General features: G+C 37.7%; 1 protein-coding gene across 17 annotated transcripts in view; it reads left to right on the top strand.

The window, feature by feature from the left end:
• Positions 1-24,145, top strand: part of CTNNA2 (catenin alpha 2) — a 468,972-nt gene that overhangs the window by 363,736 nt on the left and 81,091 nt on the right. For all 17 annotated transcript variants that reach the window (XR_008436616.1, XR_008436617.1, XR_008436618.1 and 14 more), the window contains one exon: positions 6,920-7,072. Coding sequence is in view for 10 of the 17 variants with exons in the window: in XM_053974852.1 (XP_053830827.1) it covers positions 6,920-7,072 (153 nt within the window). In the remaining 7 variants the exon portion in view is untranslated. The remainder of the gene's footprint in view (positions 1-6,919; positions 7,073-24,145) is intronic.

Raw genomic sequence — 24,145 nt, 5'->3', positions numbered from 1 at the left:
CTATCATCTTGAGAATGATCTGTAGTCACATCAGCTAAAGGCACTTATAGAAGTTTGGATTCATAACAATAGCTTCAAATGTTACTGCAGTGGCATGAGGTAGGGAGCACTATAAACGTGGAGGAAAAAATAGTCCTTTTCCAAAGACTTCTCTAATTCCATCTTCCTAATGGCTTTATGAGCAGTGCCAAAGTACATAGAGTTTAATTGCCAAATGGGATTTCAACATTACATTTGTTTCTTAATTGACATTAATTTTGTTCACTAACTCTATTTCGAAGTGTTATGAAATATCTTTAATGTTATGTTCTACTTGTAATTAAGCAACCAGATACAAAAGGTTTGTTTCCAATTCTTACTGCGTAAAAAAATACTGCAAAGGAGAAGAAAACAAAGCATAAGTGAAACGAGAAAAAAGACAACAAAAACCCCAACAAAACAAACCCGAGAACAAAACCCAGACTGATCTCACTGCTGTAAGGGCTTTTTGAAAGGCATGGGTAATAATTGATAGTATCAGATATCAATCATCTCTGTGCATGGGGCAGGATCCGCTGGTGACTTTGAGTGACTCTTGGACAAGATGATGAGAAATCCATTTTTGCAGCACACAATCAATTTTTAATCTTGTTTTAGCCATTGTCTGGCACTTCAACAGACAGATCTACCCAAGAGCTGTCATCAGCTTCCACTGGGCTCAGTCTCTAGGTCTTGGAGAAGCTGAAGACAATATTTACTATGCCAGGCTGTTCATGCAGCTGGGTCAGGTGGGACTGCAAGTGGGACACGTGTGACATTTATTGTATTAAACCTGTAGGGCTTATGGGATCTGACTGCTCACAGAGAGGATAACTTCTTTAAGAGTTTTCGTAGAAAATTGCCTTCCCATCTTGACCAAATAGCGATTTCATCTCCCCAAACCAGCTTTTCCCCTTTTATTTATTTAATTTATTTATTTATCCCCTTTTACTTTATTTACTTTTCCCCTTTTATTTTATTTATTTACTATATTTTGATTAAAAAAACCCATAAAGATCCAAAGCTCTGCTTGATTTAAGTATCATTTCAACAGGGCCTGAGACAGTAAATGAAGCTACACAATAGATTGTGGTTTTTAGTTTAATCTTATTTAATCTTATTTAATCTATTATCTCTATTCTTCCTCATTATCCTCTTCCTTGTCCCACCATTTTTACATCAGACTCTTTAGGTTTGCAGTTTTGGTGACATTTTTGACACTTTTCAGACCTCTTCACTTTTTCACAAGGTTAATTTTCAAAGTCTTATCCCTTTTTTTTCTCTGCTTGGATAACCTATAGTTTTTTTCCCTTCTTTGTTCCTACATGCAATTTCCTATTCTGCAATTTCATCCTCCCACATTCACTTTATCACAATTCTACCCTCTCAGGTCATACAGAATGCAAAAGTTAATCACTGTCTTTTCACTTCTGGGTTATTTTTGACTTTCCAAATGCTTTTCACTGTCTGCTCAGTTCCTACCTGTATTTCTGGTTTTCCCACATTTTTGATGAGAATCTCTGTATACTGTCCTCTACCTGTTAATCCCCTGTATAATTCTTTATTTTTTAGAAATAATAAATATTTAATAGAATCCCAGCACTGCCATCAGAGTTGGGTCTTTATTGTTCTATCCAGACACGGAAGACAGAGTTCATACCCTAATAATCCTCACATGTTTGGGGGGTATGTGGTTATCATTTCCCCAAACATATAATTTTTTCTCTGCTTTTATGTAACTGCACTAATATTGCTAGCAAGCCTGAGGCTTCTCTCACTGAAAAATGTGTTTTTGAAAAGGCAGTAGAAAATTTTTCTGTCATGAAAATTGATAAGCCACCCACCTTAGGCCCTCAAAAAAACTCAGCAAACCAACAAACAAATTTAAATCAATGGGTTTAAGTACCTTAAGTACCTTAGCACTTGGTGACTGGGTTCTTCCACGCTTCAGGCCATGAACCATTTTGAGGAATCCTTTGTAGTGGTCTATGACTAGAGGAATGTTCTTTGTGTGTGTTTCTTACACTCTTCCAAATTTTCGGTCAAAAAATGTCACTTCAACTTGCTTTCTGTTAGCAAATTCACCCCAAATCTTTTCCTGAATATGGCAGCTTCTCTGTAGAGAGAGGAAAGCTCACATGTGGAAAAATATATTAAGAAGTTCAAACTAAAAGAGAGCAGGTTTAGATTAGCTATTAGGAAGAAATTGTTCCTGTGAGGGTGGTGAGGCCCTGGCACAGGGTGCCCAGAGAAGCTGTGGCTGCCCCTGGATCCCTGGAAGTGTCCAAAGCCAGGCTGGATGGGGCTTGGAGCAGCCTGGGGTAGTGGGAGGTGTCCCTGCCCATGGCAGGGGGGTTGGAATTGGATGATATTTAAGATCCAGGCCATTTCATGATTCTAGTCAGAATTACCTGTCTTTGTAACAGCGTTTCTGCCTGATTTATCTTTGATCCAAATCTTATTTTTTTTAATCTGTTCCATAGATTTGTAGTTTGAGTGTCCAAGTGTGATACATGTTCTAAATAGTAGTCATTTTGCTGTTTAATCTGCCAAGACACAGCTGGTGGTGTTGCTGTCCCCATCCCCCAGGTTACCATTCTTTGGTCACATCCTATGTGACACAGTCTGCAGAACTGACTGAGACTTTCTCTTTAGCACCAAACTGCAGCAGCTTCTAATAGTCACTGCCTTATTCTCCAGAACTCAATTTCACAGCGTATTGGAGGTGACACACCTTAACTGCAGTGGAGAAGGCTTTATTTTCATCCCTTTCAATTGAATTAATGCCTGTTTGGGAGCTCTCTGCAGGTGCAAACTGGAGCTGGGTTGCAACTCCTGTTAAATGGAAAACTGTGAATAAGGTGCTCCTTGGTAAACTTTTGTTACAGGCAGCTCTGTACTGCCAGGCTTTATAAAGTTTAACAATCTGTTGGAGTCATTAATCTCCTGCTGTGGCTTTACCTTCCAGTGGCAGGATTAGACATTTAATTCTCTACTAGACTGTAAGTAGCACTGAGACATTTTGGTTCTAAAATTGTTATATAGCCATGGAAAACATCGTTTTGGTGGGCATTTAACCTCTTTGAGCTCAATTATGGCTGTGAACTGACAATGATAAAACAGCCCTAAATGGTGCTTAGAACAGTAGAGCATGATGCTATCAAAACCAGCAACTTGACTGTGCACCATAAACTGACAAAATTGACTGAACTGGAAAGGTATAAAATCTGCTTGTGCACCATTCACGCTTTCAAAAATATTTGCAAGTCTTGATGTTTTCCTTCTATATTTTTTGTTCATGTGGCAAATTTATTAATCTGTTAGCTTTATGTATTATGTACATTAATAAAGTTTTGTCTCTGACAAAATGAATTAAGCAAGACCTTAATTTAACATGCTTTCTCCTCTAATAAATGAAATTTCACGTGGTGGAATTCTTGCTTTGAATTCATCTCTAAATTAAAAATCCTGTGGGGGGAAAAAAACCTAAAACGTTGTCTTACAAGTAATAGTGTGTGTCATAATATTTACATCAGAACTCAGCATAAATTAAGGCATTGCAAAGGCACTTGTTAATGCAGGTGCACGAGCAAAGCCCTGGTGCTGGTTTTGGAATAAAACACGACAGGCTTTTGCTGCTTTCAGATTTAAGTCACAGCCTTCTCCTATTCCCTTCTGAACTGACATTACCTGGATGAAACTGAAATCTCTGGGTGCACAAGCCATCACTTAGACTGGATTTTGTTGCAGTATGCACAGGAACACACAAGATTGCTTTTCCAGTAGTTATTTACCTTGATGAATAGCCCTAATTGGATCAAATAGACTGGTAATGGTGAGCCAGTAGTTTTAAATGTCTTGTCTTGTGCCATTAATATTACCTTGTCATGTATCCATTTGAGCTCTTGGATGAATGTCTTGCCTTCATACTGCTGTCACATTTAACAAATGATTTTGTCAAGTCATTCTTTACAGCTTGTGGTGAAGGATGGGAAAATTTGTGGTCTCCTGCGTACATAAAACCTGTTAACTCTACCTTTCAACTCCAATGCAAGGGCGTCCTAAAACTCAGACAGCAAATTCCTAAAGAAATTATAGTGCCTGTTTACAAGAGGGGCCAGAAATATTCTACTGACATCTATGATTAACACAGCAGAAGAAAAATAGAATGTATTAATTTTGTACTTATTAAACCTGTGACAGTCAGAATTCAGATTCCTTTTTTTCAGCTGCTGCAACCATGAACCTCAGAGTACAACACACAGTTACCATTAGAAACGAGGTATCCATTTTATTCATTCACTTTGATTCAGAAAGAGCTCTGCTGTATATTTACTATGGTAAAGCCCAAATTGCTGGTTAGCTGATTCTTTTGCTGTCCTTTTTATTGATTTCTGGTATGTGGTTGTAGGCTGAAGGTATTTAACACTGATGAGAATAAGCTGCTTACTTGAACATCCTGAGACTGCTATTACAATTCCATGGGGCAAATTGTTATAACCCGATCCATAACACCACATTACCTTAGATTAAAAATTGAATTGCTTGTTCATTGAATAAATACAAGCCTTTGGAACAGATCCCTCCTTATGGCAGGATACAAACAGGAAAGTGTTGGTGCTCATTTAGCATTTAAAGTAAGGGTTTTTTAGTGCAGTGGACAGTAGGTTTTCACTGGCACATACTGAACTTGAGCAAGTGGAATTTTTTAAGGATCTCTCACTGAAAATGAGCTGGAAGCCACATGGAATTTTTAAAAGCTTCCTGTGTTCCTTTGGAAATGCTACCATTTGGCCTTTTTTGATACAATGGGCATCAAAGTCTAACTATGGGTACACAAATGAGGCATCTAATCTGGAGTTTGCCAGCAAGCCCTGGGAAATGGATGTCTGCAGAGAGAATTATGCAAATCTATGATGCACATTCTCTGGCGGTATTTCTCCCTTAATGCTGGCTATAAGTGAAACTATTAATTTAATAGGGAATCACAGAATATCCTGAGTTGGAAGGGATCCACAAGGATCATAGAGTCCAACTCCTGGGTGTCCTGCACAAAGCAACCCCAAGAATCCCACCATGTGTCTGAATTCTTAAGTTAAATTTTATAAATACTGACTGGAAATTTATCAACCATAGAATGCAGTGCTGTGCTGCTGCACTATTCTCTGACACTGAACATCTTAGAACATTTATTCTTCTTTTTCTTGCAATGTTTTGATGTACTTGGAGCAATAGTATTATTTATATCGAGATGCTACCTATGAAAACTACTCATGGATCAGAGTCCCATTGTGTGAGATGCTGTGCAAATAGACCCAAAGCATGGTCTGAAAGAGCTTTTAATGTAAGAATAAAATAAGAGTCAGTAAGTGGAGAGCAGCAGATTGATGGGAGAAAAAATAAAAAGTACAAGATGGAAATGTAATAGGTGGTAGCAAACACACAGCAGCTTCCAAACTGTTGGCAGGTCTCTGATAGATGATTCTTTTCTTCTTTTTGTCTTCTTTCCTCCCCCTATTTGTATGTGTTACTGAGTTAGCTATTCTGAGTGCCTTTAATCATTTTGAAAGTGGAAAAAAAAAAAAAAAAACTTTCCAGGTTGAATCTGTGTAGAATTAATTTTTAAGGAGAATTGAGAACTGCTTAATATGTTGACTGCTTCAGTTGTGATGGAAATAAAATGAATACCTCCTACGAGCACAAAGATGCTATTTTGCTTTGCTTGTTTTTACTGCACCACTCAGGGAATGAAGGAAAATATTCAAAGTTAGCTTTCTACTTATTCAAATAGAGCTGAGAATTGCTGTCATCAAACAGCAAATGCATCTTGGATTGTGTATTTGCAATGTCTGACAATAGCGCGGTTTTCAGTGTGATTGGGTGTTTTGATGGCACCTTGTCTAGCTAAAGCTTTCTTGTCTGGGCTGCAGAATAGAGAAAATTATCTCTCTGGATGCTTCATCTAACTAAACATGCATGATTTAAGGAGACTAATGGGTAGCCAAGCCTCCAGGCTGAATAGCTCCTAGCTTCTGTTTGAGTCCACAGTTTTTCATTCTTAACAACCCAAAAGCTGGAGAAAAATATAATCAAGATGTTTCTGATCCACAATCCTACATGGCAATTATGCTTCCAGGAAGAATTATTTAAGATTTCTGTCATCTTTCTGGCTGTCTTTCAAATTTTGTAGAAGTTTGACATTAATGAATGGTCATTAGCAAGGTGGAAAAGAGGTTAGTGACATCATTCTTGCAGTAATATTGTTTCAAATAGATGTTTATATGGACTAACAGGTGTTAAATCTTCAGTAACTTGTAAGGTGTTTTTTTCTTCCTTTAGAATAAATTGTAATATGTTTTCTAACCTGCCTGGAAAATGCTAAAAAGGTTTTCTGTTTATACTTCTTGGAGCTATTCAAATGGGAATACAAAGCACAAGGCATCTGCTACACAAAATATTAATTATTGCATGGAATACTATTCACTGGAGGAATTAGAGAAGGCTTAGAAATATTCAGGCTAATATTTTTTAATGGTTGCTTGAAGTTAAGCCCCTTAATCCATATTTGGCTTTTTAGTGAGCTGAACTGTTTTTTCAAGTAGTGTGGAGCTTTCAATTCTCATCAATTTGCTATGTCTTACACGAGTTATCACCATTGTTCTGTACAGATCCGTTCAGGCCAGTAGGATTAGGTGTATGTCAGCACAAATCCCAGGAGAGGTTTGCAGAGCCTAGGCCCTCAAGTTTTAATTTTGCTTGCAGGAAATATTGGAGAAAAGAAAACAAAAAGTCCAAATTCCCACATAATGCTGCGAGATGCAACACAGGGAACCCAGATGAACAATGGGAATGTGTGCTAATAAATGTCCTTTATTTACTGATCTGCTGTCCTTTGCCACAGCTCCGGAAGGCAGTGATGGATCACATATCAGATTCATTCCTGGAGACCAACGTCCCACTGCTGGTTCTCATCGAGGCCGCCAAAAGCGGGAACGAGAAAGAAGTGAAGGAATACGCTCAGGTCTTCCGTGAACACGCCAACAAGTTGGTGGAGGTAAGTGACCTTATTGACACAGCCAGATATCCATCTGGCACCTCCAGGGGAGGCAGGAAAAGTTATACACAGGGCGAAATGTTAGAGGTGTTGTTTCAAGAGTTTTGGTCAACTTTATGCCAGTGATCGCCCTGGAAATGTTTGGATGACGGGCAGAGGAACGTGCTGTGGTTTAGTGGTTCATGAAAGCAATTGAGCCTGTTAGAAATGGGGTTTCCAGCAGTTTGTCAAAAGACATGAGCAACAAGAATTAAATTTCAGTTCAGCTTCACTAACAGTACAATTGAGCTCAATGTCTATTAAGCAAAAAGCCAAATCAGTGCTTCACTGTCTGGTCCTGGCCAAGGACTGCTCTAGACTTAATTATTAATTAAAAACTGAATTAAAAACTGAAATAGGGCAAAGGACCTACAGAGAAGGCACAGCCTTAATAACATATATGGTCTTGAAAGGTCTGTAGTTCACATATAAATATATATATATATATATTTATAGTACTCTCTCTTTCTGAAGAGACACACTGTAAAGTCAACCAGTGATAATTACAAGTCTTCAGGGATGATATTGAAATAGCTTTATTCTACCATGAGAAGTATACAATATAATGATTGAAACCTTGGATAGTCATGGAATGGACATCTAATAAAGTTATAATGTTCATTTTGGTTTGCCTTCAACAGGCCAAGAGGTATGAAAAGTGCTTGTGTTTTTAAAGAAAAATGTAACTCAGTGACTTGCTCCATAACATTGTGTGGCATTTTTCTGTACTAGCAATGTTTTGAAGGCTTTGTAGCCCCTTTGCAACATATTATCTTGTCACACAATGTGCTATTTAGCAAAAGGAAATGCAATTAAGGAATTACTGATCTGACAGGTACTGAACTATACCTCTGAATATCTTGTGTAAAAACAGGACTCTTCCTAATTCTGTAGAGCCTGAGCCGAGGCAAAGAGTTTGGTCTTCTTGGTTAATATTGACTCAATCTGGATAGTTCCCTGATAAAATAAGTCTCTGGATGTCTTTTTACAGTGGGTGTGTGTTTTCAAATGTTCTGGAGCATCTCATTCTTGCCAAACAGGGAGTCAAGGTACCTTATTCTGTTCTGGAAATCAGGTGTTTGCTAAAGTAGTTAACTTGTAGGTGCCTAAAGGAAGGTCTTGGGGGTCTAAAATTCCTGTCCAATGCTGAATCCAGTAAGGTTTATTGCTGTTGTCTGCAAGAGGATCACAGGGCTGTCAGCAACCTTCAGTCCCAGCCCCTGTGTATATGCAAAGATTTATTGCTGCCTCCTTGTGACTGGAGCTGTGGCAATGAAAAAGGAAATAGCTGGTAGGTGTACAAAGAGAGGAAAAAAAAAAACCCAAACAAATGGAAACCCCCTCCACAATGTTTGTTCATAGTTATAGTGGCAGTGAAGTTGTAGGCTTAAATGCAGTGAACATATGTGGGGTTAGTGTTATAGCAGTCACATCCTCCACAGATTTGCAGAAAAGTGTTGCAATGACAGGTCTAATAGCATTATTAAAAAAGTTAAAAATAGCTAAGTAGATGTTTTAAAAATACCATAAGTGGTAATGGCATAAAAGGAGGAAAAATACCTTTTAGGGGTGTAGTTAAAAAAAAAAAAAAAGCCAAAAACTCCCTGCCAGAAAAGCCCACAACTTTAATGGGAAGAACGAAGAACTGCAATGCTGTTAAACTGTCAGAGAGAGAATTTAGGTTTATTCTTAGGAGGAAATACTTTACTGTAAGCATGGTGAGACCCTGACACCCCCAGAAAAGCTGCCCCAACCCTGGAAATGTCCAAGGCCGGGTTGGATGGGGCTTGGAGCAACCTGGGGTAGTGGAAGGTGTCCCTGCCCATGGCAGGGGGTAGCACTGGATGCACTTTCAAGACCCTTCCAACCCAGGACATTCTGTGATTCTATGAACCCAAAAAAAAAGAGCACAGTTTCAATTATTTAGTCTTGGTTTTACAAGCCTAACATTACATTAGATTTTTATTTTAGACCAAACTGGAGGTTGGTTAATGATTTTCAACATGTGGTTAGCTTGTACCCCACCAAAAAGCAACAGTGTTGGTATCAATAGATGTCTCGGGGCTAATACCTAATATTTTTATTCCATTTAGGTTGTTCCAGACTATTAGAAGCAGATTCTTAATTGAATCCTGTATGTCTGTGGCTTGTGGGTGCATTCTTACTTTTTTTCCAAGGATGGGTTCTTTTAGGTGGATCTTGCCCTTTTAGTAGTAAGAACTATTTCTGGTTCAGGTAAAAAGCATCTTGAAGAAATGAATTTCTAGTGCAAGTGAAATTTTTAACCCCAAATTTCAAGTTCATCAGTCTGCAGAAGCAAATACGTATTTGGAATATATTTCTGTCCCTTTTATACTAGATTTTGCACTTCAAATAGTTTCATCATTTTTACTTACTGATGCACAATGGAATTTTAGCAGATGGACTTCTCTCGTTTTGTGGGTCAAGTATCTTGCAAATAGTAAAGTGTGGTTTAAAGATGAGCCATAATCAAGTGACTATGAAATGTAAGATGCTTTCCCAGGCACGGGGCCAGAATTGCTTGCTAAGATATGCAAACACAGCTCTGCTGAAATGCGTGGAGTTGCACTTGCTCATGGTAGAGGAATTTGGCACTGCCAGTTCAATACTTTGAAAAGTCTGTAGTATTAATCATTAATTTTGAAATCCGAATCTGAATTTCTTGGATGTCCTACCAAGCTCAATAGATAGCCTGTCAAAAGGTCAGGAAAAAATAATACATGCTTTAATATTTCTTTACATGAAACCTGCATTTTTACATCCTGAAGGAAAAAAAAATTACACTTCTTGATATTTGTTGAATACAAATGGCAGAATTTTCTCTGCATAGCTAATACATTTTTAAAAATATATTTTGTCAGCTTGAGCCTTGAGGAGGTTAAGTTTCTTTTATAGTCCATATTGCAGAATATTTAAATCTTCTCTCAAAAGCCATTTTCATTATATAATATTTTCCCTTCCCTACCTCTTACCATAACATTAATAACAACAAAGATGGATTGTCATTTTTCGAGACATTCACTGACAGCTAGATTTGTCTATGGGTTTTGTTGGAAACACAGAGTGAGGTGTCACTTAACTATAATGTAAATCATACAAAATAAATCAAATTGTCAGACAGATTCTGGGGGTAAAACACAATAATATAATAAAACAGAATTTAGATGGGTAGCTCTTTTCCTTGCAATGTTTTTTCACAGCCATTTCTCAAATTTTTTTCTGCCTTCTGAAACTGAGGTTAGAGAAATCATGGTGTCTTTCTGGGTCATGATCTTTTCCTCATGAATCCCTTTATGTTTTTAAAGAAATTATCTTCAGTGGCTGAAAGTAAATGCCTGAGTTGTAATGCCAACTTCAGCTGTGACCTTGGGAAGTCATTTAACTTCTCTACCCAAGCACCTTCATTAGTAGCATAAGGTTAATGACAGATAATTCTAATACCTACCACACAAAGGCACTTGACTGATAAATCAGTTCAGACTTATTCAATGCATCTATCAAAGCACTATAAGGAAGCTAATTAATTAATTTTCATTGTTTTGTTTGCTAGAGGTTCCTTGGTTTAACTATTGGTCCTCTGGACTGTTTCTTGAAAAATTAAATTATTAAATCTAACAGGTTTTCCTGGTAGATGAAATTCAGCATCCAGTAAACTTAAGAGCCATAGTAGCAGGCTGTTCAGTTGGAATTCAAATTATAGGGGATTGGATCAGACCTTCCATTCTCAAAAGGATGGGTATAAGTCCAAGAGATTTCTTGTAGTTGTTTCAGTTTGGGGAGTTGTAATGCTTTTATGGAAATGCTTCATTTTGGTGAAGTGAACATTTACAAGAGTTAAACTCAGTTGCATTATTCTTATTTCCAACAAAACCTGAATGAAGGGGTGTGTTCTTCTTCAGTATGAACTGATGAAGCACCATATTTAAAGCACTTAAAAATGAACTTCTCAAAAGTCCCTTACTACTTTTCAATAAATTGATTTTTATGAAGAATATTTTGGACCCACATGGGCCAGTGAAAAAACTGAGTTAGGCAATGGTTTCTGGTGATTTAAAGTGGATGTAGTGCAAGCACATCAATAGTATCATAAGGTTGGATGGTAAATTGTAGCAGGTGAAATCTACCAGCACCATTCTGGTTTTGGTTTATAGTCTCTCTGTCCATTAAGTTTGCAGAAGCCTTAATTAATTTTCCCCATGTAATTGCCACTTTGAATAGGGTGGTGGGTTACTTTTGGGTGGTTAGGGGCTTGAGACTTCTTGATTTTACAAAAAAAAAAGAAAAAGAAGAAAAGAGTTTGAACTTCTTTATAAGACACAATGCAGGCTACCTTTAATTTTCTAAGAATTGTAATATTTGGAGCTCCCTAATTCAGACTGATTGTAATCTTTCCCATCAGAAATGTGGAAACAGATTTACATGCTGAAGACAGGAGGGGAGAAAAAAACACTGTCAGTGTGCACTGCACACAAAACAAGCAGCTGGTCCTGCTCAGTGACACCTTCTTAGCTCACTTGGTAATGAGAGAAAAGGGGCAAAATTGTGAAAGAAGATTTTACTCAGGTGGTTAACAATGGATTCAATGGATTTAATCTCAATTTACATCAGCATTAACAGTATTTTAATACTGGGGTTTTTTTTCATTTTTAATACATTTTTTTTTATTTTTAATACAAAACCCAGTATTTTTTCTTTCCAGAAATAGCTCTCAGAAAACCACAAAGGAACACAAAATTAGACTTTCTGCTAGGGAGTGATGATCATCTGTGTAACTCTGCAATGCACTTGAGGTCGATGAAGTGCTGGGAGTTCACATGTGGCACTTCAGCTCCCTTCCAGGAGGCACTGGGTGGCTTTCATAAGGAATAGATGACAGTATTTTCTTTGTGTTTTTGTAAATATTGTATAAATTCATGAACTGACAGATTTTAAATTAAGACAGACAAAACCCAAAGGAAAAAGCCTAAGAAAAAGAAATTGGCTCATTTATTTCTGCAACTTCAGTTCAAGGAACAAAGACTGTTCATGCTGATATTTTCACACATACTTGAGATGTTCTGTTCTTTTTTGTTTAAGTGCACACTGCTGCTTCAGCAGAGTACACAGCTAGCTATTTGCTTCTGATGATGGAAAAAAAGTGTCAGTATTCTGTCATAGCTTCTGCGTTCAGCTTGCATCCTGAAAAATGTGTACATCCCTGGGTTTACTCTTACAGACTGATCAGCTTTTACTCTGCATTTTTCTTTTAGCTGACATTAAGCTAGATAAGAAGTACAATTTAGGAGGTGGTAATCCTTGCTTCTAAGCAAAGAGTGTTAAGAAAGTCATAGATTAGTTTAATTCAAGCTTTTCATTCAAGTTGAGAGATTTTATTTGAAATTAAAGCTCTGAGCTACCTTTGTGTCCTAGTGCTTCATCTGCTCAGTTTTAATTTCCAACCCAGGCCTTTCTTCCCTGTGTGGGCAGCAGATGTTCCTAATTCCTAGTAAACATCAGGAGTGTACTGACATAGCTAAAGCCACAAGTCCACTTATTTGCAGTGAGACAATGAGAAGTTTGGACTCTTTGAGTGAAGTTCCTGAGTCCCTCCTGCAGCCAGATCTTATGTCTGTCTGTCCTCCTTTGAGGCAAAATGAGCTCCAAATTCTTTCAGGATAAAACTTTCTGGTAGTGCAGTGTGATGGGTGAACTCTTTATTCTGCTTTTTTTACTGACTTTAGCCACTGTGTATTGATATTCCACTGGGATCCATGCCAATTTCATCTTCTGGTGTCTCAGTTAATGCTGAAATGGAATCAAAGTGCCTTAGAAAAGGTGAGACACAGAAACAGCTGCTGCTTTGTGACTTTTAGAGCCTCTAGTATTCCTGTCTGTGATGAAGGTAGGTTTTTAAAGGAGGTAAACACTCAGTGTCTGTATGGTCAAGCCTGTTTTTGTTCAGAAGCTTGTGAGGGTCCAGAAGTTTGTGAGGGTCCATCTCCAAGGCTTGGCACCTGCTGTGAAGGGAGCAGTTGCAGAACCTGTGGTCTCTAAACTGCATTGCTGACACAGAAATAGGAGGGAAATTAAACAATTGGAGGTGGAGAACTTGGCTACAGCAGAGGCTGATCCCTCAACACCTGCCCTTGGCAGATTTCCAGTGAAACTGAGGAATCCAGGATGGCTGGAAAGGGAGGAGCTTCCTTATCTCATGGCTGCTTTGGCAATATGGCTCTGTTCCCCAAATTTCTTCCTACCTATAAACACCCGAGTAAGCACACCAGAGGCAGTGAGACTATTGCCATTCTCTTGAGTAATCATTTTCTATTCATTTGGCCCTTTTTTCTTAGACTGCTGCACTCTTACATTTCACAGCAACACCAGTAGGGTCGAAGGATATTTTTATTTGTTCACATGTATTTCTGTAATGTAAATAGGCATCAAATGCTACATGAAGTTAGCAACTTGTGGGTAATCATGGTTTTCTTCCTTCCCAGGAGAGTACAAGATTAAAAGTTAAATTTGAAAGAATACTAACTGGGAAATTGCTGCAGAATCTCCCATGCCAACTTGAAAGCATTTTTAGCTTTGGGACTGTAAACATAAAGCCAGTGCTGTGCTGGTTCTGTTATCTGATTTCCTAGAGGTCATCATTCATTAACAAATGGCATATCATGTGGTTTTACACACTGGAAAAAAAATACTGGAGGATTTCCTGTCAACAGAAGTGTAATGCAGCTACTTCTTCACATTTTTTTGTAATTATTTTACATCTTTATGTGTTCTCTATTACTTATTTTCGTGAGAAATACCTGGTTATCTCCATGCAGTGAAATTTATTTGTATAAGTAACTTCCCAGTATTTTCCAGTTACCTGATTTTTGTTTTGATAATTAACTTTTAACCATGATTATTTGAGGCATCTTTAAAAGAGATAAAATCAAATTACTCTTTTTTTAATCACTAATATTAAAAAAATATTTTTCTAGTCAATAACACCCTCTGTGCAGGGGACTCACTTCAGTCTGATCATGCTCTGTGCTGTGTGATTCATGTTTTCCCAAAATAACAGGACTCCTACAAACTCTAGTATCCATTTATATTTCCTATCTCTTACAATCCGATCACACCCCAGTCTCTGTGATTTATAACTTGTTAATAACACAATCAAGAGCACTTGGTACTTTTGTTAATTAACTGATTACATAAATTAAGAATTTAGCTCCTCCAAACCAGTTGTTTGAATTTGTAACCTTAGTACACCATGGTGCAGTACAACATCTGGCATGTTGGATGTTCAGAAAAGATGTTTTTTAATACAGCCCCACCTAATTACCCTCTTTTTTTTTTTTTTTACTCTCATATCCTATTTGGTACAGTGTTTTATTTGTGCCCTAACCAGAACTGATGTTTTCCTCATGTGCTTCTTTAAAATGGGTACCTCAACGTGTCTTCTAAAACCTGTGTGTTGGGTAGATTTTTGCTACTGAAGACAGGGTAACATTTTATTACTCTGTAAAAAGTTTAGCCTCTTGGCCTTTGTTCTGTGATGTATTAGCAGGGTTATATTTCAGTCATTAAATATTAGCCCTGTGCTTTTACATGAGCATCTTACACTATAAGAGCTTAATTAAATAGCCTGTCCTGGAGCACAAAGTGTAAGAGAAATAATGGGAATGGTGGGAAATGAAAGGATGAAATACAGGAATCTACACTGTTATTCCAAAATCACAACAAAATAAGAAGTTAAACAAACAGCTCTAATTACTGCAGAGAAAGGGAATTTGTCATTAAAAATTGAGCCATTTCAGGGCAGAAATGCAGGGGCAGAGCTATATAAGAAGTGAGAAAGTTCAGTAAAAGCTGTAAGTACTTCTGAGGAAACTGAAAAAAAAATCATTTACAAGGAAATAGTGAGCCTGAAATATTGGAGAGCATTCAGACCTGCTCAAAAACTGAGTAGATATCCAGAGAAAATACTTGTCAAAGATTTGAGCACAGAACAGCATGTTTAATGATGGAGTTTTGAACTGATGCAAAAGAAGAAATTGTAATCCTTTATCTAGAAATCTCATGATCTTGAACAAAAGTTACAGCAGTTTTGATTTAAAAAGATTTTGCAAGCAAATTACACGTTTCAAATATGCAAATACAGACCACTGAGTAATAAAATTGATTTGTTAATTTATTAATCCAGAACAAAATATGCATTTGAATCCCAGTATCAAGGTACACTGGAATTGCACTGGAGTGTCTCTGTTTCTTCAGCTGATGCAATGTGTGGGTCACAGTGGATTTTGCCCTGGTTTTTCCTCTCTATCCCATTTGCTGCATTCTGACAAGTGTCATGGTTATGTTAACCCAGTCATAGGTATATCCCACATTGTTTATTCTGTGTTTTCCTAGAATCCCAGGTGTTCTCAGGAATAAAATGCACCTTTTGCCGTTTTGGATTGGTTCAGTAACTATTGCTGTTGTGTTTTGACACTGATAGTCTCAGCCTTGAATGGCCTATGCAGCTTTAAAGTATTTTTCTGTCAAAGCAGATCCTCAAGATAAGCAGTAGAGTCAGATAAACAATGTCTTTGTTTCCCCCAGGACAGTTGTTATTTGGACAAAATATTCAGCTCTCACTGGAGGCTTTTGCTACAGAATTGCATGAGGGAAATTTTAGGAAAAATCAGGATGATGATACGAATGGACACAGAGCAGGCTGTGAGAAATAATGATCTGGGAGAGCTGCTGGCATAAGAGAAGGTTTTAGGGTGAATTTACAGTGAATTTATTCATTCCTGCTTGCAATGCTGCTGCTGAATGTCAAGCACATAAGGGGCTAGATTTTTTTTTCTCATTGGTTTTTTTTTTTTTTACTTATTGACAGCCCAAGGATTCAAGAACAAAATTCATCATGTCACGTAGATATGGATACAGAAAGAAAGTATTCTTAGTCAGAATTCTCCTAGGTGAAAAGTTGAGCTCAGTTATGAAGGAGAAGACGTGTTGGAAAGCTTCATGAAATAAAAGAACAGCAACCTAATTTAGAAAATATCTAGATTTTACTGAGTAAAATACCATAAGCCTAATAACAAATCTCCCTAGTGTTTGAAAATTTATTTTTACCTTAATTAAATTTGCAAAGATAAAACCAACCACCTCACTATTCCGTTAGAATAACATTATAACAAGTGCATCAGGCTTCAGTAGAAAATTGTTTATGAAATATTGATGGTAATAAAGGAGGACTGACTCCATCGTTTAGCCTGAAAAAAAATCATTGGTTTCACTGCTTTATTTCCAGGCTTGGCCTTCTGAAAATCAAATAAAACAATTAAGTGGATTTTCTTCAAAGTCCCAGAAAGTTTTTCCTATGGCCTCAGAGCAGGCAGCAGCAACTTCAGCCTGGGGACAACTTCTTAAGAAACTTTTAAGTAGCCTTAAAAGGATTTTAGCATGAAAGCGTAATCTCAACAGTAAGTTTAGTTTCACAGTACACAGGTCATAAAACTCCTGTTTTGATGATCCTGAAGTGCTTCCAAGACTTAAGAAGTTGAGGAAAAGTGGTTCTGTAAGCCTTAATCTCTTTACAATATGTTATGCTTGAAAAAGCACACGATAGAGAAGGGAGGAAAAGTCCAGATTTTATCAACACCTGCACTTCCTGCAGTCAGAAGGTTTGTAGGATTCAGGTTTTGCTTCTGAAGGATGAGTAACTGAAAGGCTGCTGCCATCACCCTAAGATGGGGTCGTTATATCTGGGTGACAGAGTCAAGGCACTGCTTTGCAGTGAGAACCTTTTATCACAGAGCCAGAAACTGAGGTGTTGCTGTCTCCTCATAGTCTGTAACTCCTTCCCTTTTGGGCACCAAGCAACGGACTCCCGTTTTCCTTTTAGTTGTAATGAAATAAGGACAGTTTTTGACCATGTCTATGCAGAGCATGCAGCACATCAGCTGTTGCCTTCCCAAAATACCATTTGTGCTGTTCAGAGCTTCAAGGGATTTGGAAATATCAGCATGGCCGAGGAAACAGGTAAGAGCAGCCATAAGGTCTGAAACCACTGTTTGTGGTGTGACTGGAAGTGCTTTTTTGTTACAGGAATTGTTGATGCTGCAATGTCAGAAGGAACATGAAGGCACTCACCAGTGTGTATTAAGAATAAAACAAAGAAATTTTTAAATAGGAGAGGGGGAAATGAGAACAAAGCAATAATGATACCTTATTTGATTCAGTCCTCACAGGGATTATAATTCTTGCTGGGATGCCAATATAGTTGTAGAGTTTATGCAGGAGAGAAAAATCAATGAGGCTTTGTGGGACCCCTCTCAGGTAATAACAGTGTCAAAGGACATCTCTTTGAACAAAAGTGTTTGGTGATTTTGTAGGTTTGCATTATAAAAATGGAAGTGTAGGTAGGAATAGCTGCTACTCACCACAGTTCTTACAATATTGTTCTTACAATATTGTGTTCTTATAATATTAAACCTCTAATCATGCATGGTATTGCAGCTAATCACTGAGTTACCTTAACACCCACTGGTTTAAAGAGTGTAAAACACTTAAATAACACAAATAGGAAGCTGCAACACTTCACATTCCCAGTCTATGTAAGAGAAAGCAAAAGCAGATGAAATTTTGTACCTTGGCTTGCACACAAATATCTCAGTATTCCTGTAGTCTTTACCCATTTCAGTGGATACTGGTAAATAAATAAATAGGATGAACAGATCACTGGCAGCGTTACACAAAAGGTTCTACATCAGTGTAAGTTTTAATTACACTCATTTCTGACAGATGATTTTCAAAAGCCTAACAGATAAAAGCATTAAGACCATAAATCATTAATTTAATCTGATTATTTCCAGTCAGTCCTTTATTTACTGTCCGCTCAATTAAAAATTGAGGTTAATGAATCTTTCAAATGTACTATAATATTCTAGTATTCATTATTTCCCCCTTCCAACCCAGGTAAAAGTCTACCTTTTTTTTCTCCTCTCCATCCCTTTTTGCATTAGAAAGGCACTTGTGAGCCACACCATATATTTTCATTTCTGAAAGTCGCTGATAGCAGTTTTCCCATCTGAAATGTGTACAGAGAATGAGATGGCAAAAAGCCAGGCAGCAGTAGGAGCTCTGGAGAGCAAATGTGCAAGTACAGTTGTACCTTGGTCTTACCTTACAGCTTTCTGTCTTTGCCTTTTGCTGCAGAAGTTACCTTCTTTCTCATCCATATCATGGCCATAAATCATCTTTTGGTTTTGTTTCTAATAAAACTTAGAATTCTGCTGAGGAACTTGCATTTCTGTCCCCATTTTTGAAAATCCCTGATTTGCAAATGAATGAGGTGTTACCCAAACATACCCAAAATTGGTAGCAATCATCAGAGTGATTCATCATTTTTATGCATCACAGTTGGAAATACAACAAAATTCTTCCCCAGTGGTTTTTTTTTGCTGAGTCCAATCCCATTCTTTGTTGTCACCTGCCTTCATGAAGTCTTTTCTCTTGTAGAGGAAAATTATTTCCAACATCTTTGAAGCAGAATAGCAATTTTTATTCCTTCTTTTTTTTGTAATGTTTGACACAAATGAGTTTGGCATTTTGCACGCTGTAAGTGAACGTGTAAAACAAGATACTTGGTTGGGGTAAAATGATAAATCTTCCTCCATCTTCACAGACACAATGTCAGTGTTCATCAAACACAAGGGCTAAATCCAGGCCTTCTAACTTGACTGAACTGAGAACTACAACAGCTCAGGTTCTCTTTTGGTGATGTTCCTTGACTCAAACTCTTTTTAGTGCTCAAGAGCGCCAAATGTCTGTCTTGCATCAGTTTCGGAGATTTTGAATTTGGTTTTTTTTCTGGATGTTTTTTTTTTTGTTTGTTTGTTTTTGGTTTTTTGTTTTTGGGGTTTTTTTGTTTGTTTTTTTTTGTTGTTGTTTTTTTTTTAACTCAAAATGCCTTTTTAAATTTAATCATTAATATGATCTCCACTTTGTAGGCAATATCTCCACTTTGTAGGCAAAGTGAACCTGTGGCAGACGGAGAAAAAGAATCTGATCATCGTGATTTCTGTCAGTGGTTCATCAGTGAGATTTTCAGACTCCTTGTTCCAATTTCTAGATTTTATCCATAATGTCTTTTGACTTTTGGTTGACTTATTTGCATATCACTTAAAAAAGTAGTCTAGATACAAGTGAGCAAAAAACTTTGAGCATTTAGAAACCATTAGATGCAACCTACTCTTTACTATATTTAAGTCAGTAAAAATAAACATGGTAGACTTCCAGGATTAATTTTAAATAGCTAGAACCTTGCTAACATACAAAACAAAATTAATTTTGCCTAACTTTTGCCTTTAACCTTTTAGATGGCTATTGTCTGTACCCTCTGGGACAGCACAGCAGGGAGATGGACTTTCAGAAGGTGTTTATTGTCATTCCAAACTAGAGGAATCAGGCAAAATACGTGGGATGCATTGACTGAAGATCCCTTTCCCTCTTGTGCATCTTTGTTGGGATCTGCCATCTCTGCAGCTCTCCCTTGGATGCTTTCTAATAATGAAGATAGAAAACTGTTAGAAAGCATCCAGGGGAAGAGCTGTGGAGATGGAGGTGGATTTGGAAGATAAGCTGGATGAGGAGCAGCTGATATCACTTGGTCTGTTCTGTCTGGAGGAGATGGGTCAGATCTCATCAGGGTCTGCAGCTCTGATCTCTGCTCTCTGTGACAGTGACAGGACCCAGGGAATGGCTGGAGCTGGGTTAGGGGGATTTATGTTGGATATCAGGGGAAGGTTCTTCCCCCAGAGGGTGCTGGCACTGCCCAGGCTCCTCAGGGAATGGGCACAGCCCCGAGGCTGCCAGAGCTCCAGGAGAGTTTGGACAACACTCCAGGCACAGGGTGGGATTGTTGGGGTGTCTGTGCAGGGCCAGGGGTTGGGTTTGATGATCCTGGTGGGTCACTTCCAACTCTGGATGTGATTCTGTGGATCAGACAATTAGGGGCAAAAAAATGTCTTTCAGACAGGTCATGATGTGTTGCATTTGGTGAACCTCTGGAGTGACAAAAGTCACGTCTGTGGCAAAAGTTTTTCCCACAGAAGATGCTGCTCTTTCCTGTGGTGTACTTCTAAATCTGCCTTCAGTTTCTTGCAGATGGAATGTTGTGTGCATGTAATTACCTTCTGGTGAGAGCTTGAAATGCTTCATTTACATCAAATCCTTCCCTTGTAATAACACCATCATATCAAGTCTCTTTGCAAGTGAGACAACCAGTGGCACGTGCGTCTTAGGGGAGCATCAGCATTTCCCACCTCATGCAGGCTGAAGATATGTTTCCCTGATATTTTCTTTTAAGCTGCAGCAAAAGAATAACATCCTGGAGCCACCGCCCGTGGTCAGTTGGATCTTAACCTGCTTGAGCTCCCCAGGCTTATTTTAGTTTGCAGTGTCTATCAAAGATGCTCCTGTTTCCATCTTGTGTGCGTGGAAAGCTCTCCTGGCACGTAACTGTAACACAACAGATGGGACACACTGCATCTTGGCTGACCTCTCCTTTCAGCATTTAAATAGCTAAACTGATTTTATTACCATGAAATAAACTTCCAAGAACTTCTTACGCTCTAGACCAAGCTAACAAGTGCCAGCTGCAACCCTGCAATTGGAGTAGCTGAAGAGGACAGTTTTCATGGTGGTTTAGTGGGATTGGAAGAGATTTCCATTGATTCTAGTGAGAACCAGAGGGATGAAATGCCTGGAAAACTTCGATTTTCTTCCAACCAAGAGGAGGAGGTGAAAACAATGTTGTTAGGAGCGCACATGGATTTTATTAGTAAGAGTTTCCAAGGTCATGCTCGTGGTTTTCGCTGTCATTGGAAAGAGACTGAGGACAAACAGGGCTTGGAGCATTGGCACCTGAAAAGTGGTGCTGAGGAAATGGTCAGCATGCTTCATCTCACCGTGCCATTTTAAGAAGGTTTTCTCTTTGGTCTCACTGTTCTGTTGTTTTCAGCTCCTGATGCCCCCATTTCTTTGGGATTTACCCTCCTTTTTAGGCTGATTGTAAGACCAGCATCTACCAACTCTAAATATTTAACAGGCCAGGTTTTATCTTCTCACAGAGAATTCCAGGAGGAACTCAGGTACTCCACTGCAAAACTGAGGGATGCAATCCCCTCCAGAAAAATAAACACTAGAAGTTTATAAATCTAGTAAAATGTAAAAGACAGGAGTTACTAAAAAGCAGTTAAAAAGTACCCTTGCCCTGTGCACCTTGGCTTCTGAGGGAGGGATAAAGGTCTCATTAACATTTTCTTACCCCTTTTCAACAGTTTTTTACCTTTAGAGATGATTATTATTACACCTTTTCATGTTCTAGATTTAGTTTTCATACAGGAATTTAGGCTCCATCCTTTTGGCTTCTGTCCTATTTGTTGGGCAGGAAGGTGAATGCACTCAGCTAACACTGATTGGGCGTTTGAATATTAAATATAGACATATAGAGATATAGGTATATATAGATATGGATATAATAATTGAATCCTATTTTTAAAAATGTTTGACACGTTCTTTAAAATTGAGCAAAATATATGGAATGCTTTTATTTTAAGAAACAATCTGACTGGGGTAGCAACATATTTGAATGCTTGCTTCCTTTGGGCTGCTGAGAAACTATCATGTGCTTTGTACAAGGGTCTTTTATTCTGATTTCTTCAATTATACCAACTACAGATGTTACACACACAGTTACAGGTACAACCAGATACACCATCTGATTACACAGACCTTGGAAACTGATTTTCCTTTACCAGATTTAAGCACACTATTAAGTCTAGTTCTAGATGGCATTGGGGTTTGTTTTTTTTTTTTTTTTCAGTGTTTTCAAAAAAAGGACAAAGCAACTTTATGCAACTAAATAATAGAGATGCTTTCAATAGAAGTTCTTATAGTAGGGAGGCACAAATCTATTTCTTTTACTCACTGATCCTTTTCCCTACAGCTTTTTCTGCACAGGCTTTTGTACTTGTTTTCGTTCTTCCTGTGTGAAATTTTTATTCCGTAATGTAAGAAATAAAAACAAGCTCTTGTGTGTTCTTCTTCATGTCTTGTCTGAGCATGACATTTTTGTTGTGATGCAGATTTGAAAAACAAAAAAGCCCAACTGTATTTGTGTGCATAAAGAAATGGAAATCTGAATCTTACAAGAGGGACTTATTTAGTCTTTATTGAGGTGATTCATAGAAGGTGTGGAGGAGAGAGAAATAAAGGAAGAGTATTGTGGCTTGAAACTCTACTTTAATTTCATAAGCAACTTTATTACAAAGTGAAGCATACATCTTTGTTATATAAATTATCATCTTCAAGAAGTTCTTCTGATTAAATTAAATTTCATGTTTGTGCCTCATTCCGCAACTCTGTCATGCTTATGATAATTACCATTATTATTTTTTCATCTTGATGTCTAAGAGAGCCTTTCCTTGTGTTAGAAGACAGGGCAGAATTCAAATTTCAAATTAAAAAAATTCTTCTCATAGGATATATGAAGTCCTGCACTTACCAGCATGGCAGAATACTTGCTATGAAGGTGGAGGAGGCTGCCTGTAAAGCAAACAAGACTAAAACAGCAAACAAACAAACCAAGAGCCTGAACAGTAGGCAATTAAAAACCCTGCTTATAATAGGCTGAATGTCAGACAAACGAAGTGCGAGAAAGTAAATAATCATTCAAATTATCTAAATATACAATAACCTGATTTCTAATTCCTGTCCAATTTCTAATCTATAAAATCCAGAAAATTTCAAGCTCTATGTCAAAGAGTGATTTGGAAAGCAAATCCCGATTTTTATTCCCACAATGATCACAAATCTTCTAAATTTTGTTTTGAAAATCCTACTAGAATGTGAGGTTATTTTTTCCTCCCAAGCACTTACCTTTGATGCATTTGTAAAATATTTCTGCAGCTTCCTCTACTGTCCTATTCCCCCAAACTTCCTGGGAACTCTTTGTGCCTCACAGTTTCTGCTCGTCTTTTTACACGTGACTGTTTTAAATGAAGTTTTTCAATGGTATGTATTAACAATTCATTGTATTTTCTTAAATTATCACTATTTCTTCAACATCTTTATCTGCTCCTGTCCTGGTGCTTTAGCTCTGATCTGGTTTGTTTAGGTTTTAAAACTGCTCCCACAAATATGAGTCTTACAATAGATTATCATCTGTGCTTGTAACCTGTCAGGATTGTTATAGTTCCTTGTGATGGATCAGGCAATAGAATTTCTATTTCTGCTTAATCTTTTCCCTGCTCTGCAGTTACTTGGTCTGATGGGCATTGAGGAAATCCAGGTTTCTTTGACTGTTCCTCAGTGAGTTAAATCCAAGCCTTTTGGCCTTGTAGATATATCTGTAATTCTGAATAAAGGAGGATCAGAGAGCTCATGCAAGAGCTGAGATAATTCAATGGAATTCTCTTATTTAACAATGCAGGTATAGATAATATCTCTTTCTAAATCAACCCTTTACATCCCTTGTTACAGGAGTGAGTTGCATTTTAAGGGAGGATCTACTGGGAACACATGGATAATCTGAAAGGATAGTGTTTAATCATTTGTGGAAATCACTTTGTGCCTGGAGACTCTTGTGATAGTGGCCTTGAAAATTCCTTCCCAGAAAACTGTTTGTTGAAATGTGCACAGGCAGGATGATCATGATAAGGGTAATAGCAGGTGGTATTTAATATGAATTTTTTCCTCCCACCTCATTTTTTGGTTATGCTGTTTCAACTATTTTACAACATACTGACATTTATTTTGTCATGTCAGTGCCCTGAAAAATCTCAGGAATTCATAAAATATCTCAGAAGCTGGAGCTCTCAGGTAATTGATGATAATGGTTTGATAAATATACCTGCATTTACAACATGTGATTATATGGAGCTGAAAAATGGCAGGATGGTGCAGCAAAATGTCAGTTCCATGAAAAATAGGCAGAAATTCTCAATGAAAAGAGCACTGAAAAATAAGACAGCTCATTAAATG

Source organism: Vidua macroura, chromosome 4, assembly GCF_024509145.1.
Source record: "Vidua macroura isolate BioBank_ID:100142 chromosome 4, ASM2450914v1, whole genome shotgun sequence".
In the NCBI taxonomy this organism is placed as follows: domain Eukaryota; kingdom Metazoa; phylum Chordata; class Aves; order Passeriformes; family Viduidae; genus Vidua; species Vidua macroura.
Note: the sequence above shows the minus strand (reverse complement) of the source record. Positions and strands in the feature narration are given on the sequence as shown.